This window comes from Plecotus auritus, assembly GCF_963455305.1.
Source record: "Plecotus auritus genome assembly, chromosome: 9".
Classification (NCBI taxonomy): Eukaryota; Metazoa; Chordata; class Mammalia; order Chiroptera; family Vespertilionidae; genus Plecotus; species Plecotus auritus.
Genome location: NC_137783.1, coordinates 80869521 through 80891895, shown reverse-complemented (window position 1 = coordinate 80891895; position 22375 = coordinate 80869521). Strand labels below are relative to the sequence as shown.

Genomic DNA, 22375 nt, shown 5'->3' with positions numbered 1-22375 from the left:
TTTGTTTCTTCTGTCTCCCTTTCCTTTCGTTCAGGACACTAATGGCTTGTATATTAGGGTATTTAAGATTGTCCCACAGCTCTCTGATGCTATTTTCATTTTTAAATAGTTTTTTTCCTCTATGTGTTTCTAATGTTTAGGCTTACTAATTTTTTTTAAAATATATTTTTTATTGATTTTTTACAGAGAGGAAGGGAGAGGGATAGAGAGTTAGAAACATCGATGAGAGAGAAACATCGATCAGCTGCCTCCTGCACACCCCCCACTGGGGATGTGCCCGCAACCAAGGTACATGCCCTTGACTGGAATCGAACCTGGGACCTTTCAGTCCGCAGGCCGATGCTCTATCCACTGAGCCAAACCAGTTAGGGCAGGTTTACTAATTTTTTCTTTTGCAGTCTAACGTTCCATTAATCTTATCCAGTGTATTTTTTAAAAATCTCAGACATTGTAATATTCATAGAAATTCAGTTTAATCTATTTTACATCTTAGTTGTTTCTAACATTTTGAACATATGGAATAGTTACAATAATTTTAGTGCCCTTGTTTGCTGTTTCTTTCATCTGTGTCAGTTCTTGGTTGGTTTTGATTGATAGCTTTTTCTACTAATTTTCTGTCTTTGTATACCTGGTAATTTTGATTGGATACTAGATAATTATGAATTTTATTTTATTGAGTGCTGATTATTTTTGCATTTCTATAAATATTGTTGAGCTTTGTTTGATGACATGGTTAAGTTAATTGGAAACAGTTTGATCCTTTGATTCTTGTTTTAACATTTGTGAGGTGAGCCCAATGCAGCATATTCTAAGGCTTATTTTCCACTAAAGAAGCAAAACCCTTGCCAAAACCGGTTTGGCTCAGTGGATAGAGCGTCAGCCTGCGGACTGAAAGGTCCCAGGTTCGATTCCGGTCAAGGGCACGTAACTTGGTTGCGGGCACATCTCCGGTGGGAGGTGTGCAAGAGGCAGCTGATCGATGTTTCTCTCTCATCGATGTTTCTAGCTCTCTATCCCTCTTCCTTCCTCTCTGTAAAAAATCAATAAAATATATTTAAAAAAAAAAAAAAGAAGAAGCAAAACCCTTCTCTTAATACTCTACCTTATGCTTTGTGAATTGTGAATTTTTCCTAGTCTGACAAGTTGTGTGACTAGTTCTGGGTTGACTTTGCAAAAGAGCACATTATCATTGTTCTTATTCTTTCAATGAGTTAAATATGTCATTTCCTTGGGTTATTAATAATATCACATTGAATGAAAAGTTTCAGATGTGTAGAATTATGGCCTGATTCTAGTGTTTTTATTAATTTTTGTTTGTTTCATTGTTTTAGAACGAGTATGGGAATAATAAATAATGAAGAATAGTTGACTTCTATATTATTTTACCTCATTGGTAGTAGGACTTTGTTCAGTTATTATTATAACTGCCATAGGCTATCATGGCAATGTAACACAGAACCTTAAACCAGCGTTTGCCAACCTTTCGGACTTCATGGACCACCAGTGGTCTGCGGACCACCTGTTGGCGACCACTGCCTTAAACTATTAATTTTTGGTGTGACGTTACATTGATATATATATCTGTACATCATGACATATTGGTTGAAACTTTGGTGAGGTCAATTAAAGTAACATTTGCGTCTTGATGCTGTTATTTTCAGTGTACTTAATATGTCATATGCTCTTAATCTGCCCTGTTCAAACAGAAGTCGCTTTGAGGATGAGTCCATCCACATCCTGAGTGTTGATGAGAAGAACAAGTTGGGAGCCAAGATTATAAAGGCAGAGATGATGGGAAATATGGTAAGACTTATATGTGGTTCTTTTGGAGAACAGTAATTAAATATTTAACTCCTGATGAGCAATTGTTATATGTTGTTCTTTTGGAGAACAGTAATTAATATTTAACTTCTGATGAGTAATTTTGGATTTTTCCTTAGCAATGTGGACATAGCACATTTTGAGGGTAATTGCTGCTTATTGATTCTTTAAAGATATTGAACACTTCTAAAAACAGTACTGTTTGTCTACTTCTAAATAAATTACCTACTTTTCTCTGTCAGGTTTCTGCAATTTAAGATCTTAGGGAACTAAATGCTTTTTAATTTCTTTTCTACTTTGCTATGTACTTTATTCTTGCATTTCTAACTTACTGAGCTCAGATCTGAGGGAAATAAAGATATCACTGACTTTCCCCTGTTTTTTAGTCATACATTATTAAGGACATGTATTACTTTCTTAATAGTTTTTTACATAGGAACCTAAAATATGAACTCTTCTAGAGGATGGTTAATTAATTTATTCAAATTTTAAGGCAATGTGTTTGTGCCTAATAGTGTTTTAGTTACTCTGTATAGGCTGGCTCAGTGGTCGGTTTGCCGCTCTGTTGACTAATGAGTTTGCCGACCACTGGGATAGGGGCTTAATCACAAGGAACAACAACAGCCTGTAATTATTGGAATCGAGAGTCTAGGTCAGTGGTCAGCAAACTCATTAGTCAACAGAGCAGCAAACCACGGCTCGCGAGCCGCAGTTTGCCGACCACTGGGTTAGCTTATTTAACTCCTGTAATGTTGTGATTTAAGACTCATTTACCTCAAAATGGAATAGAAATAGGGATGATTTGGTAAGAGCTGCATCTATCTATCTATCTATCTATCTATCTATCTATCTATCTATCTATCTATTATATTGCCACATTTCTGTTATACTAATACATGTTATATTGCACATGGCAGATTAGCAAAGTCGGGTAGCTTTTTATGTCTTGACAGAGTAGATTCCCTCATGGTCATATATATGTACTCATCTCAAACGCAAATATAGTCTCTGTGCTTATGTATTTCCTTCATATTCCTATTTTCCCTAAAATATGTCCTTGGTATACTATCAGTTCAGCACTCTGTAGTAGAAGTAAAGGTGGCCAAACAAGACACATATTTTTATTCATATTGATTGATTTGTTTAGAAGTAATGTACTTGTATGTCTGATAAAAGGCATATTTTATGTATGCTGCTTCCCCACTTTGAATCTGGTCCTTGGTAACACTGAACTTCAACTCAGAACTTTACCAGAAATTGAAAAGAGACAAACCAACAATAACAATAGCAAAAAAAATAAAGTTTGAGTTTTGAAAGCACAAAGAATCAGTTAAAATAATGAAGGAGAGGTCACCAAGTTAGGAGGTTAACATGCTAAAGGAATTGTTCCTGTGTTTATGGAACCACTGCAGCAGAGTTTTATTTTTTGCTTGTCATATAAATTTGTTTATTTCTTTGTGATTTATTGCTTTGTATGTCAGCTATCTACATATATAAAAGCCCAAGCAACTGTTATGACCGAACGACCGGAACGACTGGTTGACCAGTCGCTATGATGCACACTGACCACCAGGGGACAGATGCTCAGTGCAGGAGCTGCCCCCTGGTGGTCAGTGCTCTCCCACAGCCAACTTCCTGCGGCCCTCCCCCTGGCCAGCTGGCTCCCCCATTAGCTCCCATCAGGGGGGCCAGCCGGCCAACCTCCCACAGCCCTTCCCCCTGGCCGGCCAACCTCCCGTGATCCTTCCTCCTTGCCCCCGGATAGGCTCTGATCAGGGGGGCTGGCTGACCAACCTTCTGGGGTCCCTCTCCCAAGCCGGCTGGCCCCCCTATAGGCCTTGATCGCTGGCCAGGCTGAGGGACCCCACACGTGCACGAATTCGTGCACTGGGCCTTTAGTTTTATATAAATTCCTATATACTTTCTAGAGTAAAAATGAAATATATTCAGAGTTTTTATCTAAATTACTTATCAACAATAAAGAAGGTAATATTTTAAGTTGTGTGATGTCTCCCTTCTTACAAATAGATGAGAGTTTGAGGATTAGAAGTTGATAATATCTAAGAAACTATAAAAATGTCATTCTTAAAGTTACGTATTTCCTTCATCTTCCTATCTTCCCTAAAATATATGTCCTTGTAATTATTTATTTTCAAAGCATAAATAAGTGCTGCAGGTATTTGAAAAGTTTGTCACTGAGACTGATTTGTTTAGAAGTAATGTACTAGGCTATGATTTGGTAACTGTTTTTGTTGATGGCTACATGGCTGTTTACTATGATGTTTTTCTTTCTATTGTATAGATTTGAAATATGACACAATGAGGGATTTAAGTATATATTCACACGTATTTTTCTTATTTTTCTGTTTGAAGGAATTAGCTGAGCAACTTAAAGCCCAACTTGAAAAGGCAAATAAATTCAAAGAAACTATATCATCAAAAAAATCTGGGATAGAGGTAAGTATTAAAAGTTAGGTTTGTAGGTATATGATTACTTTGTATAATACTACTTGGCAATGGTAATATCATATGTAATAAAGAGGTAATATGCAAATTAACCCTCATGCCATCACAAGATGGCTGCGCCCACAGTGGAGGGCGGTTCCCGTAACACAAGATGGCTGCACCTACAGTGGAGGCAGAGTTCTCATAACGAGCGATCAGCAGGGACCTGAGGCTGCATGGTGCTGGGGCGGGTGGGGCACCTCAGGCTGCACCTCCTGCCTGGCGGGGCTTGATGGGGGACCTCAAGGCATGCCCCCCACCACAGTGCTGGGCCAGGGGACCTCAAGGTGCACCCTTTGCCCCAGGCCAGGGGACGTGAGGCTGTACCCCCCGCCTTGGCGCTGGGCTGGGGGACCTCAGGCCACGTTCTCCCGCCCTGGCGCTGGGCCGGGGGACCTGAGGGTGCGCCGGGGGACCTGAGGCTGTGCCCCCCGCCTGGCATGCACCGGGGGACCTGAGGTTACACCCCTCGCCTCGCGGGGCTTGTTGGGGGACCTGAGGCTGCGTCCCACACCTGGCTGGAGGACCTGAGGTTGTGCCCACTGCCCGGTGGGTTTGATGGGGGTGGGGCCGGCCAGGTCTGGATCTCGTGCAATTTTGAGGCGCGTGCACGTGGGTGGGGACTTGACTCTGGTTCCCGTGGTGCGCCCCAGACTCTGACAGGAGGAAGATTTTCATATACATTTTACTAATTTTCTTTCATCTCTGACACTTCAATTATAGAGAAAGGGCAAATAGCAATATTAAAATATTTCCTCTAATTAATTCCCTTTTAATGTGCATGAATTACACCGGGCCACTAGTTTTAATATAAAATGTATCTCTAACTCTATTTCTTTTGTGTGTGTGTGTGTGTGTGTGTGTGTGTGTGTGTGTGTGTGTGTATGCATGCTTGTTTGCTTGTTTTTAAAATTTATTTTCATATGAATTGCCTTACATTCCACTAGTGTGCCTGATGGACAAAAGGCTAGGCCAAGGAGACCTGGTTTTATGGTGGACTCTGTTTTACTGACTGTTTGATTTTGTGCAAGTCAGACTGGTTTTTAAGTTCTTCCCCTACAGAATGAGAGACATAAGTTTGGTGTCTGTTTTATGTAAAACAAGTTATTTTGTTCCTGATTCATTCATCCAGCTATTAGTGAACAAAACACATAAAAACACCTGCCTGCATGGAGTTTCATGTGGGTAGGGAGAGAGAGAGACAATAAACAATAAAAATAATAAGTTAGCATATAGAAAGTTATACATCCCAGGGAAAAGTAGTGGGGGTCTTGAGTACCTGGTGTGCTGACTAAGCTTGGGGTATACAGCCTAAGGTCATTTGAAAAGTGACATCCAGACAGAGACTTAAGTGAAGAGTGAATCTCTGTGTTTGAGTGAAGAGCATTTTGGGCATAAGGAATTTTTAAAGGTCCAAAGATGGTAATGTGTACGATGTGTAGGAAGAACCGTAGGGAGATCAGTATTGTTGGAGTTGAATGAATGAAAGTGAAGTAGGAGATCTAAATCAGAGAGACTATGGGAGGCCAGTTCATGTTAAACTTGAAAGTCAGAGTAAGTAAATGGCTTTTTATTCTAGGTGAAATGAAAGCTATTAAGGGTTTTGAGCAAATAATATATTTTGACAGGACCAACTTGGCTTCTTTGTTAAAAATAAATTGAAGGAGAATACGGGCAGAAATTGGAGTCTAGTTACGCTTCTGCAATAATACTCATAAGAAATTATACTGTCTTTGACCAAGATAGTAGCTGAGAAGATTGCCAGAAGTGATAAATTTTTGCATATGTGTCAATGTTTTCTGTATATGTTTTGAAAGGAGAGCTGACAGGATTTATGATGGTTTTGATGGAAGGGGGAGTATGAGATAAAGAGAGGAGGCACAGTGGACTCCACAGTTTTTATCCTGAGCAGCTGGAAGAACACAGTAGCCATTATTTAAGATGTGGAAGAAAGGAGGATTAGAAGTTCTATTTTTTATATACTGAGTTTAGATATCTTTTAGATGTGCAACAAGTGAAAATGTCAAGTGGGCAGGTGAATATATGTAGTTGGGAGTTGGGAGAAGCCTAGGCTGGAAATAGAAATTATGTAATTACTAGAGGCCCGGTGCACGAAATTCATGCACAGTGGTGGGGGGGGATGTCCCCTCAGCCTGGCCTGCACCTTCACATTCCAGGACCCCTTGGGGGATGTCCACCTGGCTTAGGCCCGATGTCCCCAGGGATCAGGACTAAGCTGGCACTCAGACATCCCTCTCGCATTCTGGGGCTCTCGCAGTCCAGGACCCCTTCTCTCAACCAGAAGCCAGGCTCGCTGCTCCTTAGTCCTGGCCCCGCCCCCCACCCACAGGTGGGCTGGTGCGGGGGGAGGGGGAGGGATTGAGGGCTGGGCCAGCTAGGGGAGGGGCTGTGGGAGGTTGAGACACCACAGTCGCGCCCTGTCCCACCTCTGTGGAGGCGCTAGGACTGCATCACCCCCTCTGCAGAAGGGGCGGTGCCAGGACCAGGACCGTGCCTCTGCCTCTCCTGCCTCTACGGAAGCTGGGCCACCAGGTCCAACCACCATGGCTGGCTGGCCTGGCAGCGTAGGCTCACTGGCCCCGCCCCCCGCCCACTGGTCGTTCCGGAAGGTCGTTCCACCATCCGGTCTAATTAGCATATTAGCTCTTTGTTATATAGGATTTGCATATAGATGCTATTTAAACCACATACTGCATGAAGTCACCATGACAGTAAATGTAGATAGAAAAAGTAGAAGGGCTGCCTTGGGTGCATTACAATGTTGAGAAGTTTATAGTGAGGTTTATAGCTAATTTTAAAGGGCTGTTCTAGAGATTAATTTACATCATTTAATGTCAGTGTGAGAGGAGAGGAGAATGTATGAAGTCAAGTTCCATAGAATTTTCTTCAAACTAACTTTATTAATGACTTAGGTAATAGTGTAGAGAGTATATTTATGAAATTCGCTGTTTTTACTATATTGTTCTAGCTAATGTTTTTAAAAAGTGGATAATTGAGAATTTCTTACACAAAGTAAGGAATTGAGAATGAAAAACCATTTATAAGATTAAAAAGTAGGGACTAAAGGAAAAAGCTAAAACTAGGTGTCTGTATAGTTTATCGAATACTTTTGCCAAATTTATTTTTCCAGTTGTTTTTGTGGTCATAATACTTTTGTGTTCTGAAACTTTTATGTGGTTTCTATATTAAATACTAGATCTTCCTGCAGTATGTAGCTTCCTACAGTATTGTTCCACTTTTCAGCCTTACCTTCAAGCCTCTTTTATACCCTACATGTCTCTTGGACATTTACATGTGCTGTTATCTGTGTCAAATACCACCCTCTTGAAGCTTGTCCACTTTCCAGTTTCTCTTTGCCTCCTTTATGAAGCCTAAGTATTCTCAAGGGAATTTTTCTTTTCAAATTATATATATTTATATTCTTGTCATCACCCTCTAATCCAGGGTTGGGGAACCTTTTTTCTGCCAAGGGCCATTTGGATATTATAACATCATTTGCAGGCCATACAAAATTATCAACTTAAAAATTAGCCTGCTATATTTGGTCAAACATTTAATTAACTCACCCCTAATGCCTTGGCAGGGCCAGACCAAATGATTTTGCCGGCCTTACACGGCCCGGGGGCCAGACATTCCCTACTCCTGCTCTCAGCTATACCTATCTCTTTCCTTATACTTGTCGATATATGTGAAAGGGTTCTAAAGCTGTGGCTGGACTTCAGGGTAATCTTGAAATCAAAAGCAGTTCAATGGAAAGAATTGAAGCAGGTCTTCTGTTTAACATTTCTTCTTCTGTTTAAGGACATCATAGAATAATTGACAGGTAGTATCTCATCCCTTGAGCATTTAACTCTATATTATTACTGATGTCTTTATGTATTTTAGCTCCACCTAGCTTTTGAACATTGGACCTCTAACTCAGTTGAATAAAATTCAAAGTTGTGTTAAAAGTAGTGTAGAAAGTAGAATTTCTATTTGTCAGCCTCTTTTGGAAACTGTGTAGTTCTTTGAAGCTATCAAAGAAAGGTTTGTATCCTAATGATTCGTTGACAAGAAATAAAATGTATCTTCTTTGCAAAGATGGGATGCTTCCACAGGCTTTACCATGCATATCTTAAAGCAAACCTCTGTAACAATTCTGAAACAATTTCCTATTGCCATTAAAGTGATTTTTCCATCAGGGTCAGGGCCTAGTGACTTACCTACCTTTCCAAGTAGTTTTGTTAAGACATGAGAATAGAATTCAAATTTATTTACTACACCACAGAAATGTGCTGACTTTTTAGAGGAATATCCTGCAATACTTCTGATAGAAATTTTGTCCTTTAGAGAAAAGAAAATCCCATTCACAGAACAGTTGAACAAGAAGAATCCTTTCATTTTTTTAAGCTTATTTGTTAGAAATGTTAGGTCCTATGAATAAGGTAAATCTCTTGATTCAATGATCTATGAATATTGTTTGGCTTTAGTGAAAAATCATCAACACTTGCACTTTTTGATTTGCTTATTTCTCTTCCCCTTTAGAGGGTGAACTATTTAGTATTTAGGGCAAGGTCTCTTTCTTTCAGTTCATATCTAGTGCCTAGTGTAATGCTTGACACATTGTAAATAACCAAGAAATACTTGGAATATTTGTTGTCTGAGTGTCTTCAATTTATTTTCTTCCCTATAGTTTTCTAGTGTAAATCTTAAAAATGATTCATGAACTTCTAAATCCTCTAGTCTGGCCTTCCTACAAGTATAGCTTCCTAATTTAAAGAATAACCCATTTATGTAGTATCTCCATTTAACTTGTGCTTGGACACTGAGTGGTGAGATCCATTGAGTTTGGGAAGATTGCAGGACAAACCTAATCGTCATTCTTTAATATATTAGATGGTAATCTGCCCGTCTACAACTTCTGCCAGTTAACAGTCCTTCAGTGGAGTCACAGCATGGCCACATTTAATCTAAGGGAATTCGACTCTACATTTTTTTTTTAATAGTGCTGGAAATTCAGCTTACTATTTACAGTAAATAATGAAATAGTCACTGCATAATGGTGCAGGGGCTTTAATATTTAGTTCACACTGCTGGCAAAGAAGAGAAATACATTATTAAAATCCCCAGGCAGCTGTGTGGAGAGGGTTTCATAGACATTCTCTTGAAAGAAATTGAGGAACTAACTGAAGGCCTTTAAGAGTCATAGAGGAACATTAACTAAAAACTAATTAAAGAAATAGATAAACTCATCTGTGGCAGTTTTTACATAAAGCCAGGTACTTGAAAGTATTTCCAGTTGTTTGACCATAATTTATTATTACATTATTATTATTATTATTATTATTATTATTATTATTATTATTATTACTGTCTTTGGAATCTGATTCTTAGATACATTTTAAGTTCACTGTGTTACCATTGCTGTGATTCCTAGAATATGTGTATGTCTAGACTATTTTTCTTTGTTTTGGCATACCAGTCGCTGCAACTGTTACCCATAAAGACAATAAAACAGAAAAAAATTAATTACAAGATTAAAAAAAACTATGGTGTTGATGATTTGCCTTTCATTTTTAAGCAGTGAGGTTTGATCTTTATTCAACAAATATTTTTTAGTTCCTTCTTTGTAGAAGTCACCTACATTCTCAATTTTCCAAATCAAATATTTCAAATTTAAAATAAACATTGTGGCTTGGCATTTATGGCACTGTTTACTACATCTTATTACCGTAGGCACACTTCACTTGATCTTATAGCATTTCCTGATACAGTGTTAATGCACAAAACTATTGCCTCCTTTTAGTCATTAAGCTAGTTTCTTCCCCAGCCAAGCAAAATAGCTCAGTGAATTACCTACTTTGTATACAGTTGAAGCAGTTTTTTTACCCTCCTGAGAGTATCCCTCATATCTGTGACCTACAATTAGAAATAATAGTGTCTTAAATATTTCTAGAGGGCTTATTTCTTTAAATAGACTATTACTAAAGAGTAAACATTTTAAGCTAAATGAAAGCAAAATCCTATCTAATAAAAGAGTAATATGCAAATTAATCATCACTCCACTACACACACACAAGCCACACCCACCAGCCAATCAGGAGCGAGTATGCAGATTAACCCAACCAAGATGGCTGTGGCCACGGAGAGAGCAGGAGGCTTGGGTTTCCCAGGCAATGGAGGAAGCCAAGCTTTCCGCCTGCCCTGGCTGGCCCTGGTCCCCGCTCAAGGCTACAAAGTTTCAATTATAGAAGATAAATAAATCCCAACAAAAAGGGCAGCAGCCAGGGAGCTGGAGAGAGCAGGAGGCTTGAGTTGCCCCCGGCAATGGAGGAAGCCAAGCTTCCCCAGCCCTGGCCTGCCTTGGCCTCCGCTTAAGGCTACAAAGTTTCAATTATAGAAGATAAATAAATCCCAACAAAAATGGCTGCAGCCTCGGATAGAGCAGGAGGCTTGGCTCCACTCAAGGCTATAAAGTTTCAATTATAGAAGATAAATAAATCCCAGATCCCAGGACCTCCGCTTGGGTCGCTGGAGGGCATGGCCGGCCTGCAAACCACCACAGGCCCCCCGCCCAGGTTGCCCCACACCCCAAGGGAACCCCCACCCTGATCCCAGACACCCTTCAGGGCAAACCAGCTGGCCCCCACCCATGCATCAGGCCTCTATCCTATCTAATAAAAGAGTAATATGCAAATTGACCATCACTCCAACACACAAGATGGCTGCGCCTATGTGATCAAAGATCCTGCCCCCATGTGGACACAAGATGGCCACCACAAGATGCCCAGCAGGGGAGGGCAGTTGGGAGGGACCAGGTCTGCAAGGGAGGACAGTTGTGGGCGATCAGGCCAGCAGGGGAGGGCAGTTGGGAGGAACCAGGCCTGCAAAGGAGGGCAGTTGGGGGTGATCAAGCCTACGGGGGAAGGCAGTTAGGGGTGACCAGGTTGGCAGAGGAGGGAAGTTGGGGGGACCAGGCCTGCAGGGGAGGGCAGTTAGGGGTAACCAGGCCTGCAGGGGAGGGCAGTTAGGGGTGACCAGGCCTGCAGGGGAGGGCAGTTAGGGGTGACCAGGTCTGCAGGGGAGGGCAGTTAGGGGCAATCAGGCTGGCAGGGGAGCAGTTAGGCATCAATCAGGCTGGCAGGGGAGTGGTTAGGGGGTGATCAGGCTGGCAGGCAGAAGTGGTTAGGGGCAATCAGGAAGGCAGGCAGGCGCAGCAGTCCTGGATTGTGAGAGGGATGTGACTGCCCATTTAGGCCCGATCCCAGTAGGATCGGGCCTAAACGGGCAGTCGGACATCCTTCGAGGGGTCCCAGATTGGAGAGGGTGCAGGCTGGGCTGAGGGACACCCCCCCCCCCCCCGTGCACAAATTTTGTGCACTGTGCCTCTCGTAATCTATAATAATAAAAGCGTAATATGCAAATCGACCGAACGGCCGAACAGCAGAATGACCGTCCTGACAACCATGCTATGACACGCACTGGCGCCAGGCCAGCCAAGGTGGGTGAGATGTGAGTGGTTGGGGGACCCCCACCATTGCCCCATGATTGCCCCACAGAGGGAGGCCCAGAGACTACTGCTGAATCCTTATATATTCAGAGACTACTGCTGAATCCTTATATATTCAGCAGTAGTCTCTCTCCACCTCTGTTCCACTGGTCGGCAGGGCGAACAATGGGGGATGGCAGCTCCATGATTGCCCCAAAGAGGACAGCGCTGTGGTGGGCAGGGCCTCCGTCTACCAGGTATTGATCTGGGAGCCCTGCTGGGTGGGCATGGCCTACCTCTTCGCCGTCAATCGCAGGACTCCCGGACTGCGAGAGAGCGCAGGCCAGGCTGAGTGAATCCCCTCTCCCCCAAATGCACGAATTTCGTGCACGGGGTCTCTAGTTTCATAGATAATATAGAAATGCAAGTACATTTTACAGTAACATACAGTGGTTGGCAAAAGTAGGTTTACAGTTGTGAGTATGTGAAACAGTTTATTCTTGTGTTATTTCTGAATTATTGCTTTATTTCCCATACTAACAAATGTATACCCACTTTTGTCCATCACCGTATAATCCTATATCTGTGCACTTTTGTCATACTTCACATCCAATCATCATAAAATAGTGTAAGTTATTCCTGCTAAATCTTAAATTTGCAGTTCATTTTCTTATCTACTATATTAAGATGACCATTATATCTTCATCATCATCATCATCTGAACCTCAGAAGTAGCTACTTCCCTTCCTTCCTCAGTGCTTTTGCACAAAGTCTTTTCTTTGTTATGAATATTATCCTCCTTTCCCATTCTTTTCTTAGCCTCTTCATCCTTTAGATCTTAACATATTGCGCACCAGTAGTTTTATTGCTACCTTTACCCAGTGGCCAGATAAGTTTCTATTGAATGAGTACAAAAGACGTTTTACAAAGTATCATACTTTAAAAAGATATTAGCTTGTAAGAACATGTAATAAATAACTTCAAAATGCAATGGATATTTAATTTTAAGGCGTGTCTTTAACATTTATGTAAAACACTGTGTAATATGAAAACATGAGAATGCTTGTGATCCATCCGCAATATATTAACTCAGGGTATCATAATTATCTTTGCAAAACATTCTCTCTGGAAATAGAACATATAAATAAGATTAATTATACTAATTACAGCTTTGATGGTACTTCAAAGGAAAAGTATAAAAATATGGGGTTAGTGAAAAGGGCCCAGTGCAATTTGAGCATCCAAAGAATGTTTTGAGGCTATAGCCATAGGCTCGTCACAATTTTTTTAGTGTTGCCAAAGGAAAAGCTGTTTCCTTTATGACTACTATATGATTTATTTCTATGCCACAGACGTAATCTTTAACATGGTTGCCAACTAAGATAGGAGGGATGACCCATACCCGTCATGGACTAGGAAGCACCCACTCATGGGACTGTTGACCATATTTGATGGTTAATGCCGTCGGGATCAGTTTTTTATTTTGTTTTGTGAAAAGTATTCTCTCAAGTATAATGACTTAGAGAAACTTGGTAATTATTTTTGATAGTTGCGGTTTTATATTTATTAGATTGAATTTTGAGGTGAAGACTTGTTTTGTGGACTGTCTCAAATTTTGAACCAGGACTCTCCAACAGATACTGAAACGTTAAATAGTTGGTTTTCTTAGAGAAGGAAGACTGACTCAGCAGTAGTCTCTCTCCACCTCTGTTCCCCCAAGTGCATATTAGTTTTTTTCTTATAAAGCCTACTATCATCAGCATTTCATTTCTTTTTCTATTATATATGTAAATGTAAGGGAAAAATGAAATGTTATTCCGTATGGGAAATAGTTCTTATAGTATTCAGTAGCATTTGAGACTTTTATGTTTTCTTGAAGGGTTTGATTCTTATATGTTCTGTTTCCAGATTTATTTATTTATTTTTTTTTGTGGAAGGAGAGGAATGATGTCACATACTTATATTACATTTTTGCAATTTAAGGGGAAAACATTTTAAGTGAAACAAATCAACCCTGAAGTAAATTTTATCCTTATATATTCAGAAATTACTTTAATAATATTGTAGAATGCATAACAAGTTGTTGAAGGTCAGGTATAGAAATCAAATTTAATGTGTTTTTAGGAAAGCTAAAAATATAGTTTTAATTTTTATAGTACATAGTAAGTATGCAGGTACCAAACAAGTTCTGACTAGAATAATTGTAATAGACTGTTGTTAGTAACGATTTATGAGGAAGAGAAAGAAAAATTAGTTGAGTGAAACAGAATAACAGCAAAAACCGCCCCAAAAAACAAACGAAAAACAACTGAAATAACACAGTGAATCAGAAAAAAATTATGGTATTTTTAAGTTCCTGTCTACCCAGAAGTACCAAGTAAATATCCATGTGAGATTCTTTGAATTAAGTCTAAAAATTGTCATAAAATATGGAGTGGTTTAGAAATCTGTATCATCTCAGCATTCATTATAGGATATGTTGAATAAAGAATTATTGCCTTCAAAAAACCTATTTGCTTTTAATTCTCTTTAAGGATTGTTTTTATTTTAAATTGTTTTTTATTGTTGACAGTATTTCAGATGTTCTCCTTTCTCCCTTTTCCCCCCTCCGCTAGCCCTTCTCCTCCCTCCGCAGGCCTTCACCCATTATTGTCTGTGTCCTTGGGCTGTGCATAGATGCAGTTGCGTTTTTGGTTTATCTCTTCCTGACCCCCCTCCCCTCTGAGATATGTCAGTCCGTTCCATGCCTCTATGCTTCTAGACATATTTTATTGGCCATTTTATTTTATTCATTAGATTCCAGAAATTTCTTGAGGAAACTCCTTACTGTTTTCTATTTTTATAATTTATTTTTTACTTAGGTTTTATTTCTAAATTTATTTAATTGAATTTTATTTTTCAAGACAGTGATGTTAATTGACATGTATAGATAGTACTACTACTCCAGGTATCATTATTATAATAAATGATACTTTTTGAAGGCCTACTGTGCCAAGACTTGTTTTAAACACTATATGTAAAAATATTTTTAATACTCATTAAAATTCTATGAGTTCATTCTCATTTTTTGAATAAATTAAGGCAGAATGAACTGAGCTTCAATTAAGTTTTAATTTGGTGGCAAGAAATATGGTTAGGTGTGTGTGAAATTTAAAATTATTTAAAGTAAATAAAAATTATTTAGAATAATTGCTTTCACTGATGTTTGAAATATAAAAAGACAATTCTTCCTAGATGTTGAAATTAATTTGATATGCGACAGTTATGTAAGCTTTAAACACAAAAATTTAAGTTGTCTGGAATTGTTCACATAATTAAATAATTAAAATTTTCATTGAAGTGATTTTGTATATGTGCTTAAAAAAATAAATTGAAGTATATTTTTCTTTATTTTTTCAGTCTTAGGTGACTTCTAATTATAACTATATTATACATTCTTTGTCAAATATGGAAAATGAAAAAAACACACAAAAACAACCATAAAGGAGAAAGTGAAAATCAGCCCAAATCCTACCATTCAAGGATAACCCATTGATAAATATTTTAATTATTTCCCTCTAGATACCCCCCCCCCGCCCCAATGACATGTTAAATATTTTTGCATACTTAACACTTCCAGGAATGAATGGATGGCTATGAATGCTTGAATGTCAACCTTTCTGTGTCTCTCATCTGGCAGCGAGACAGTGTTCTCCTCTTCTTTAAAGCCATGTTCTTTCCAGTGCTCTTAATTTCATTTCTTTTCTGTCCTCTGTAACCTGTTCCCACCTGTTATCTCTTTTCATGTATAGAATCTTCAGTTTCTTTTTTTCTATTGGTCCCTTTCCCATTACTTGCAAATATTTTTAAGTCTCTATGTCTTTAAAAACAAACAAGAAACAACTTTCTTTTCCCTGAGTAACTTTACCATCATCTCCGGCAAAGCAACAGGAAAGGGTGGCCAGGCAGGGCAGCATGGGTAAGTGTGCAAAGGTGATAGCAAGATGGTGTGTTTTAAAGATGGTATGTTGTTCTGAATGGTTATAGAGTAAGGTATGAGTTAAGGGTACAGGAAAAAGAGGTTGGATAGTAGACAAGCATCAAATCTCCATTCTCATCCAGACTATAATATCTCCAGTTTGAAGGTTTCAGTTAACATCTTTATGAGAAATGTGGATCTCAAATCTGTAATTCTAGCTCCGAACTGTATGCTGAGTTTTAGACTAGTATTTTCAGTTGTCAGCTAGACTTTTATGGGTATGCCATAACTTCAGAATACATAAAACCATCTCTTTATATGTAATTTTCCTTCTTTTAATTGAATGATCATCTTGTTGTTATTTTTTTTTTTAATTAAAAACCACAGAGAAGTCCTCAATGACTTCTTCCAGCTGCACATTCTGGTTGTCACTGCAATGACTTCTTCCAGCTGCACATTCTGGTTGTCACTGCCCAAGTATTACAGTAACATCCTAAATGATCTTCTTGACACTATTTCTTTGCTCATCACAGTACCCTTTCTATTGCCACCAGAATTAACCTAAATACATTTTTGATATAGTTGAAAGAACTTTGTATTTGGGGAGTTAGAACCTCAGTTTATGTCTCCCTTTCTTTGCTCCTTTGGCTAAGTTATTTACCTTGAAACAAGGTCTAGTCAAATATTATTGAGAACTTTAAAATATAATATGTAATATAAATTTAAAAATTTTCTAAAACATGAATATGGCTTTCCTTAGAAATTTTTAAGCCCTACTGGATCTTTGTGCTTTTATTCAGTCCCCACCCCTTTAATTTTAAGCCCTTTACCTGTCCATCTTTTTTTGTTTGTTTGGTTTTTGTTTTTTTTTTTTAATAAATCTTTATTGTTCAGATTATTACAGTTGTTCCTCTTTCCCCCGCTCCCCCCATAGCTCCCCTCCACCTGGTTCCCACCCCACCTTCTGCCCTTACCCCCCCGCCACTGTCCTCATCCATAGGTGTACCATTTTTGTCCAGTCTCTTCCTGCACCCCCCACACGCCCTTCCCCCCGAGAATTGTCAGTCCACTCCCTTTCTATGCCCCTGATTCTATTATATTCACCAGTTTATTCTGTTCATCAGATTTTTTATTCACTTGATTTTTAGATTCACTTGTTGATAGATATGTATTTGTTGTTCATAATTTTTATCTTTACCTTTTTCTTCTTCTTCCTCTTCTTAAAGAATACCCTTCAGCATTTCATATAATACTGGTTTGGCGGTGATGAACTCCTTTAGCTTTTTCTTATCTGTGAAGCTCTTTATCTGACCTTCAATTCTGAATGATAGCTTTGCTGGGTAGAGTAATCTTGGTTGTAGGTTCTTGCTATTCATCACTTTGAATATTTCTTGCCACTCCCTTCTGGACTGCATAGTTTCTGTTGAGAAATCAGGTGACAGTCGTATGGGTGCTCCCTTGTAGGTAACTAACTGTTTTTCTCTTGCTGCTTTTAATATTCTCTCTTTGTCTTTGCTCTTGGCATTTTAATTATGATGTGTCTTAGTGTGGTCCTCTTTGGATTCCTCTTCTTTGAGGTTCTCTGTGCCTCCTGGACTTGTAAGTCTATTTCTTTCACCAGGTGGGGGAAGTTTTCTGTCATTATTTCTTCAAATAGGTTTTCAATTCTTGCTCTCTCTCTTCTTCTGGCACCCCCATAATTCTGATGTTGGTACGCTTGAAGTTGTCCCAGAGGCTTCTTACACTATCTTCATATTTTTGGATTCTTTTTTCTTTTCTGGTTGGGTGTTTTTTGCTTCTTCATATTTCAAATCTTTGACTTTATTCTTGCGATCCTCTAGACTGCTGTTGGATCTCTGTATATTACTCTTTATTTCAGTCAGTGTATGCTTAATTTCTAGTTGGTCCTTTTTCATATCCTCGAGGGACTCACTAAACTTATCGGCAGTTTCTAGAAGATTCTTGAAAAACCTTATAACCGTGGTTTTGAACTCTATATCCAGTCCTTTGCTTTCCTCCATTTCTTTCATTTGTGACCTGGTTCTTTGTCTCCGCATTTTGGCTGCTTCCCTGTGTTGATAGAGTGGCTTTGTGTGGTAGGTGTCCTCTAGGGCTCAGTGGCTCAGCCTCCCCAGTTACCTAAGGTAGACACTCTTGGTGCACCCCTTTGTGTGCTGTGTGCACAGTCTTGTTGTAGTTAAGCCTTGATTGTTGTTGGTATCACTGGAAGGAATTGACCTCCAGGCCAAGTGGCTGTGAGGATCAGCTGTGTCTATGCTGGGAGAACTTCGGTGCTGGAGTCACCCTTATGGGGCAGGACTTGTTTCAGTGGGGCTTTGGTGCTCACTGAGTCTGCCCCCTGAGTGTGTCCCTTGTGGATCAGAGGAGTTGTAATCTGGATGGTCCTACTCTGACCACTGGGTACACTGGCTCTTGGATCTCCAAGGAGGTGCAAATTCAGCTCTGCCTGAGGCCACCCAGCAGGAGCTTTGGAGAGATCTGCAGATTCCTCTTCTTTGTTTGGGATTTGGAGGTGCCCAGATGAGGCCCAGCTGTGAAACAGTGCAAGCTGCTATGGAGCCTTGGGCCTTTTTTTGGAAGTTCTGGGGCTCTCTGACCCAGCTGCAGTTTGTTAGGTAATTTTTGATTGCAAAGGGTCAGGCCATTCGTATGCAAAAGCCTCTGTGCACAGCTGGGGTGGGGTTGTAAATTGGGTGGGGCGGGTCTCAGGGAATCAACAGGGCGGAGCAAACAGCAATGGCTGACCTTCAGCCCTGCCCTAAGAGGCCCCTGGGTCTCAGTGTCCCGCGGTAATCGCTGCAAGCACCTCTGAGAAAAAGCCGCCCTCGAGTTCCGCCAGATGCCATACAGTCCAGTTTCTCCCCGTATCAGTCTGTGTCCCCAGAGTCTTGCCCAGAACTGGACTTCAGAGCAATTGGTAGCTTGTGTCTCCCTCCCCATTGAAAAAGACAACCGTGTCCTCATTTGCCAGCCCTCTCCGCGTGCGAGCCTCGTACCTCTGCACTTTACTTCCGCACCTCCTCTGAGTCTCAGTGTGCTTTTCTCTTCCCTTCTAGTTGCAGAATTTCCACTCAGCCAGCCTTCCTGTGGTTCTGGATGATGTCCGTTTTGTCTTTTAGTTGTAGTTTTGAAGTGGTTGTGCGAGGCAGCAAGTTCAGGTGTTTACCTATGCCACCATCATGGTTTCTCTCTTTTTTTTATTTTTTAAAAAACATATCTTTATTGATTTCAGAGAAGGAGAGAGATATATAGAAACATGATGAGAGAATCATTAATCGGCTGCATGCCCCCCTACTGGGGATCGAGCCTGCAACCTGGGCATGTGCCCTTGGCTGGAATCAAATCTTGGACCCTTCAGTCCGCAGGCCGACGTTCTATCCACTTAGCAAAATGGGCTAGGGCTGTCCATCATTGTTTTTGAAGACCTATTTCATTTGTACTCAAGGATAGATCCATTTCTCCATCCCTTGTGATCCAGTACTACTTGATTTAAACTTTCTCTTACTTAGTGGTCTAATAAAGATTTGTATAAACCCCTATTTCCTCCTCCTCCCCATTCTCTGCTATTTATGAATTTCTTAACAATTGGAACCCATATCTTATCCATCTTTTTAGACACATGTATGCCTTTGGATTATATAACATAAAAATAATTCTGAGTGTTATGAATTCATTGGTTAAATAGAATGAAATGGCTATTAAAAAAATGAAAAATCTGTGGTTTTTTTATTTTCTATTTATAGCAGTTATGGACATATCTTTTTAGATTGCTCACAGCTTCATTGCAAAGCCAGATAATCTTATAATCTATATTAAATTAGCAGTTAAAATTTGGCTTTTTTTGTTGGGTCCTTAATAAGATCCTCAGGCATTCTCAGTTAAAAGGTGGGCAAATTTTTATTTATGTGAAAGATATTTTCACCCGTTCACCAGTGAAAGAAGCATTGTCAACTTGCTAGTTCCTATCAAAAAGTGACAGTGTTCGGTAAAATGACATTTTTACTAATTCATTTTATTAGAGACATGGAGTAATAGAAGGAGCATATAGTGGAAAGAGTATAGGGATAGAAATTGCATGCGATTTTGAAGCCAAAGATCTAGAATTGGGCTTGGAGCTTTGTCACTTTTTTTATGTGATCCTTAGTATCCTCATTAGTAAAATGTGGCTTAAAAATACCTGTGTTACAGGGTTGTTAAAATTTAATGAAGTATATTTTAGAACTTCATACAATTATAATTATATCAATATTAACTTCTATCAGGAAAAATTATCTTGGTTTGTTTTTGATTAGGAAAAATACTCGGTACCTTTGGGAGCATAATCAATCTGTCTGAGGCAGATAATTCCAATTCTCTGTAAGCATTTGTTTACTCCCCACTGTTTTTTAACACTGTGCCAGGTGCTGCAGATAACCAGGTAGTATATTGCTTGGTCTTTGGCCTAGAAAAGTTGCAGAGACATGCCATTGTAAACAGATAATTAGTTACTTAAAAGACTTATGTTCTAGCAATATAAGTATGCCTAAACTTATTTAGGAAGTAAAATGTCCAATAAGTTTACAAAAAGTATGAAGAGCTAGAGAAAAAGTGAATTTGAAGAGGGTCTTAGTATTTGAATTTGAAGGGCTATCTATACTAATAATAGAGGAATATGCAAATTGTCCGGGATGCTGTCACAGTAACAGTAACGACCAAACAGCAGGCTGCGTGGGGCGACAAGGCCAGCAGGGGGGGTTAGTGAGGGATGATCAAACAACTGAACAATAGGCTGCGTGGGGCGACCAGGCTGGCAAGAGGGTTAGTGAGGGACAACCAAATGACTAAACAGCAGGCTGCTTGGGGCAACCAGGCCAGCAGGGGGATTAATGAGGGATGACCAAAAGACTGAACAGCAGACTGTGTGGGGTGACCAGGCCAGCAGGGGGCCCAGTGAGGGGCCACCAGGCCGGCAGGGGGCAGTAAGGGGTGACTAGGCTGGCGGGGGGGGGGCAGTTAGGGGCGACCAGGCCAGCAGAGGGGGGCATTTCGGGGCAACCAGGCTGACGGGGGGCAATTAGGGGCAATCAGGCAGGCAGGCAGGTGAGTAATTAGGAGCCAGCAGTCCCAGATTGTGAGAGGGATGTCCGATTGCCGGTCCCAGATTGGAGAGGGTGCAGGCTGGGCTGAGGGACCCTCCCACCCTCCGTGCAGGAATTTTGTGCACCGGGCCTCTAGTATACTATATTAAGGTGCTTGGCCTTTATTCCATTATCTAGTACAGTGTTTGCCAGAACTGTGGTGCAGGATGAGATGTTTTGTGATTTTTAAATTTTCAAGTCCATCGTGGACTGTTTTGTGAAACAAAATTTTAGAAAAACTAAATAAAGATATAAAATATATGTCCACATTTTATTTATATTAAACCAACATAAGATTACTCTTTAAGGTTGTTGTAAAAATTTTAAACACTCATTTTTGTGGTTAATTCTTTCTGGCTGGTAATTCTCAGATTGGCACTGGTCAGTGGACCACACTTTGAGTGGTCTTGATTTCCTTGGTGATACAGGGTTTTCAACAAAGAATGGCATATTTATATTTGTGTTTAACATGATTATTTTTGACAGTATAAGTGATAATTAGGTTTCAGGCTAGAAGGCTGGAAGCCAAGGAACCCTGGAATCATCCTCATTGAATGGTAGCTTGAAATGGAACAGAAAGTGAAATTGACTTTCTTTATATTGATAATTCATGTAGAGAATAAGTCTTTCAAAAGGCTATAAGCTTATAGACAGGGTCTATATTTCTTTATTTACTACATAAAGTAGGTACTTTTAAAAAATGAATGAATGGGTCAGAGAGGTAAGGCAGAACCAGGAAAGTAATGTTTAAAACTGTCATCTTTTATGAAAACTTTATTTGAAGTTCACTTCTGTGATTGCTTTAAAAAACAATAAAATAAACTTTGGATATTTTTCCCCACCTTTTTCCTGTAAAGATTATGGTCATTTTACATTATAGTGGGTAATGAAAGTCCAGGAGACTTAAGATAATCCATAATATTATGTGAAAACTAGAATCATTTTTATACTTTTATATCCTTGTTGTTATTAAATATAAACATTCAACACTCTTTTCAATAATTTTGAAAGTTATCTCTAAATTTTCCCATAGAATGAAGACCAGCAAGAAGTGATTCTTGTCAGAACAGATCAATCTGGAAGAGTTTGGCCTGTGAACACACCAGAGAAACCTCTGGAATCTAAAGGAGGAAGAAGGAAGAGACAGATGGTATGTTTCAGATACTTTTTAAAATTCAGAATTTCTTTTTTCCCCTTGGGGCTTTCTTTGCATCAGACTACACACTTCAAAATATTTTATGAAATGTCACTGTATAATGCAAATATTAGAAGGCAATAAATTATGTTATTAACTTAAATCCCTTTGCCTTTTATAAAATGGAATCTAATTCAACTACAGTTTTCTAATAACTGGTGAGCATTGGCTGTTTAAGGCAATTTTAACTTTAGTGTACATTGCTTTGACATTGTTTCTAGCTTCTTTTTATATACTTACCATAGCTTTTAGGGAAAACCTTGGTCTCT

At 39.6% G+C, this 22375-nt stretch overlaps 1 protein-coding gene across 1 annotated transcript in view; it reads left to right on the top strand.

The window, feature by feature from the left end:
• The window catches only part of CWF19L2 (CWF19 like cell cycle control factor 2), a 109607-nt gene that overhangs the window by 48876 nt on the left and 38356 nt on the right, over window positions 1-22375 (top strand). Inside the window, exons 9-11 of the mRNA XM_080687708.1 lie at window positions 1707-1803; window positions 4195-4278; window positions 21945-22061. Coding sequence (XP_080543834.1) covers window positions 1707-1803; window positions 4195-4278; window positions 21945-22061 — 298 coding nt within the window. The remainder of the gene's footprint in view (window positions 1-1706; window positions 1804-4194; window positions 4279-21944; window positions 22062-22375) is intronic.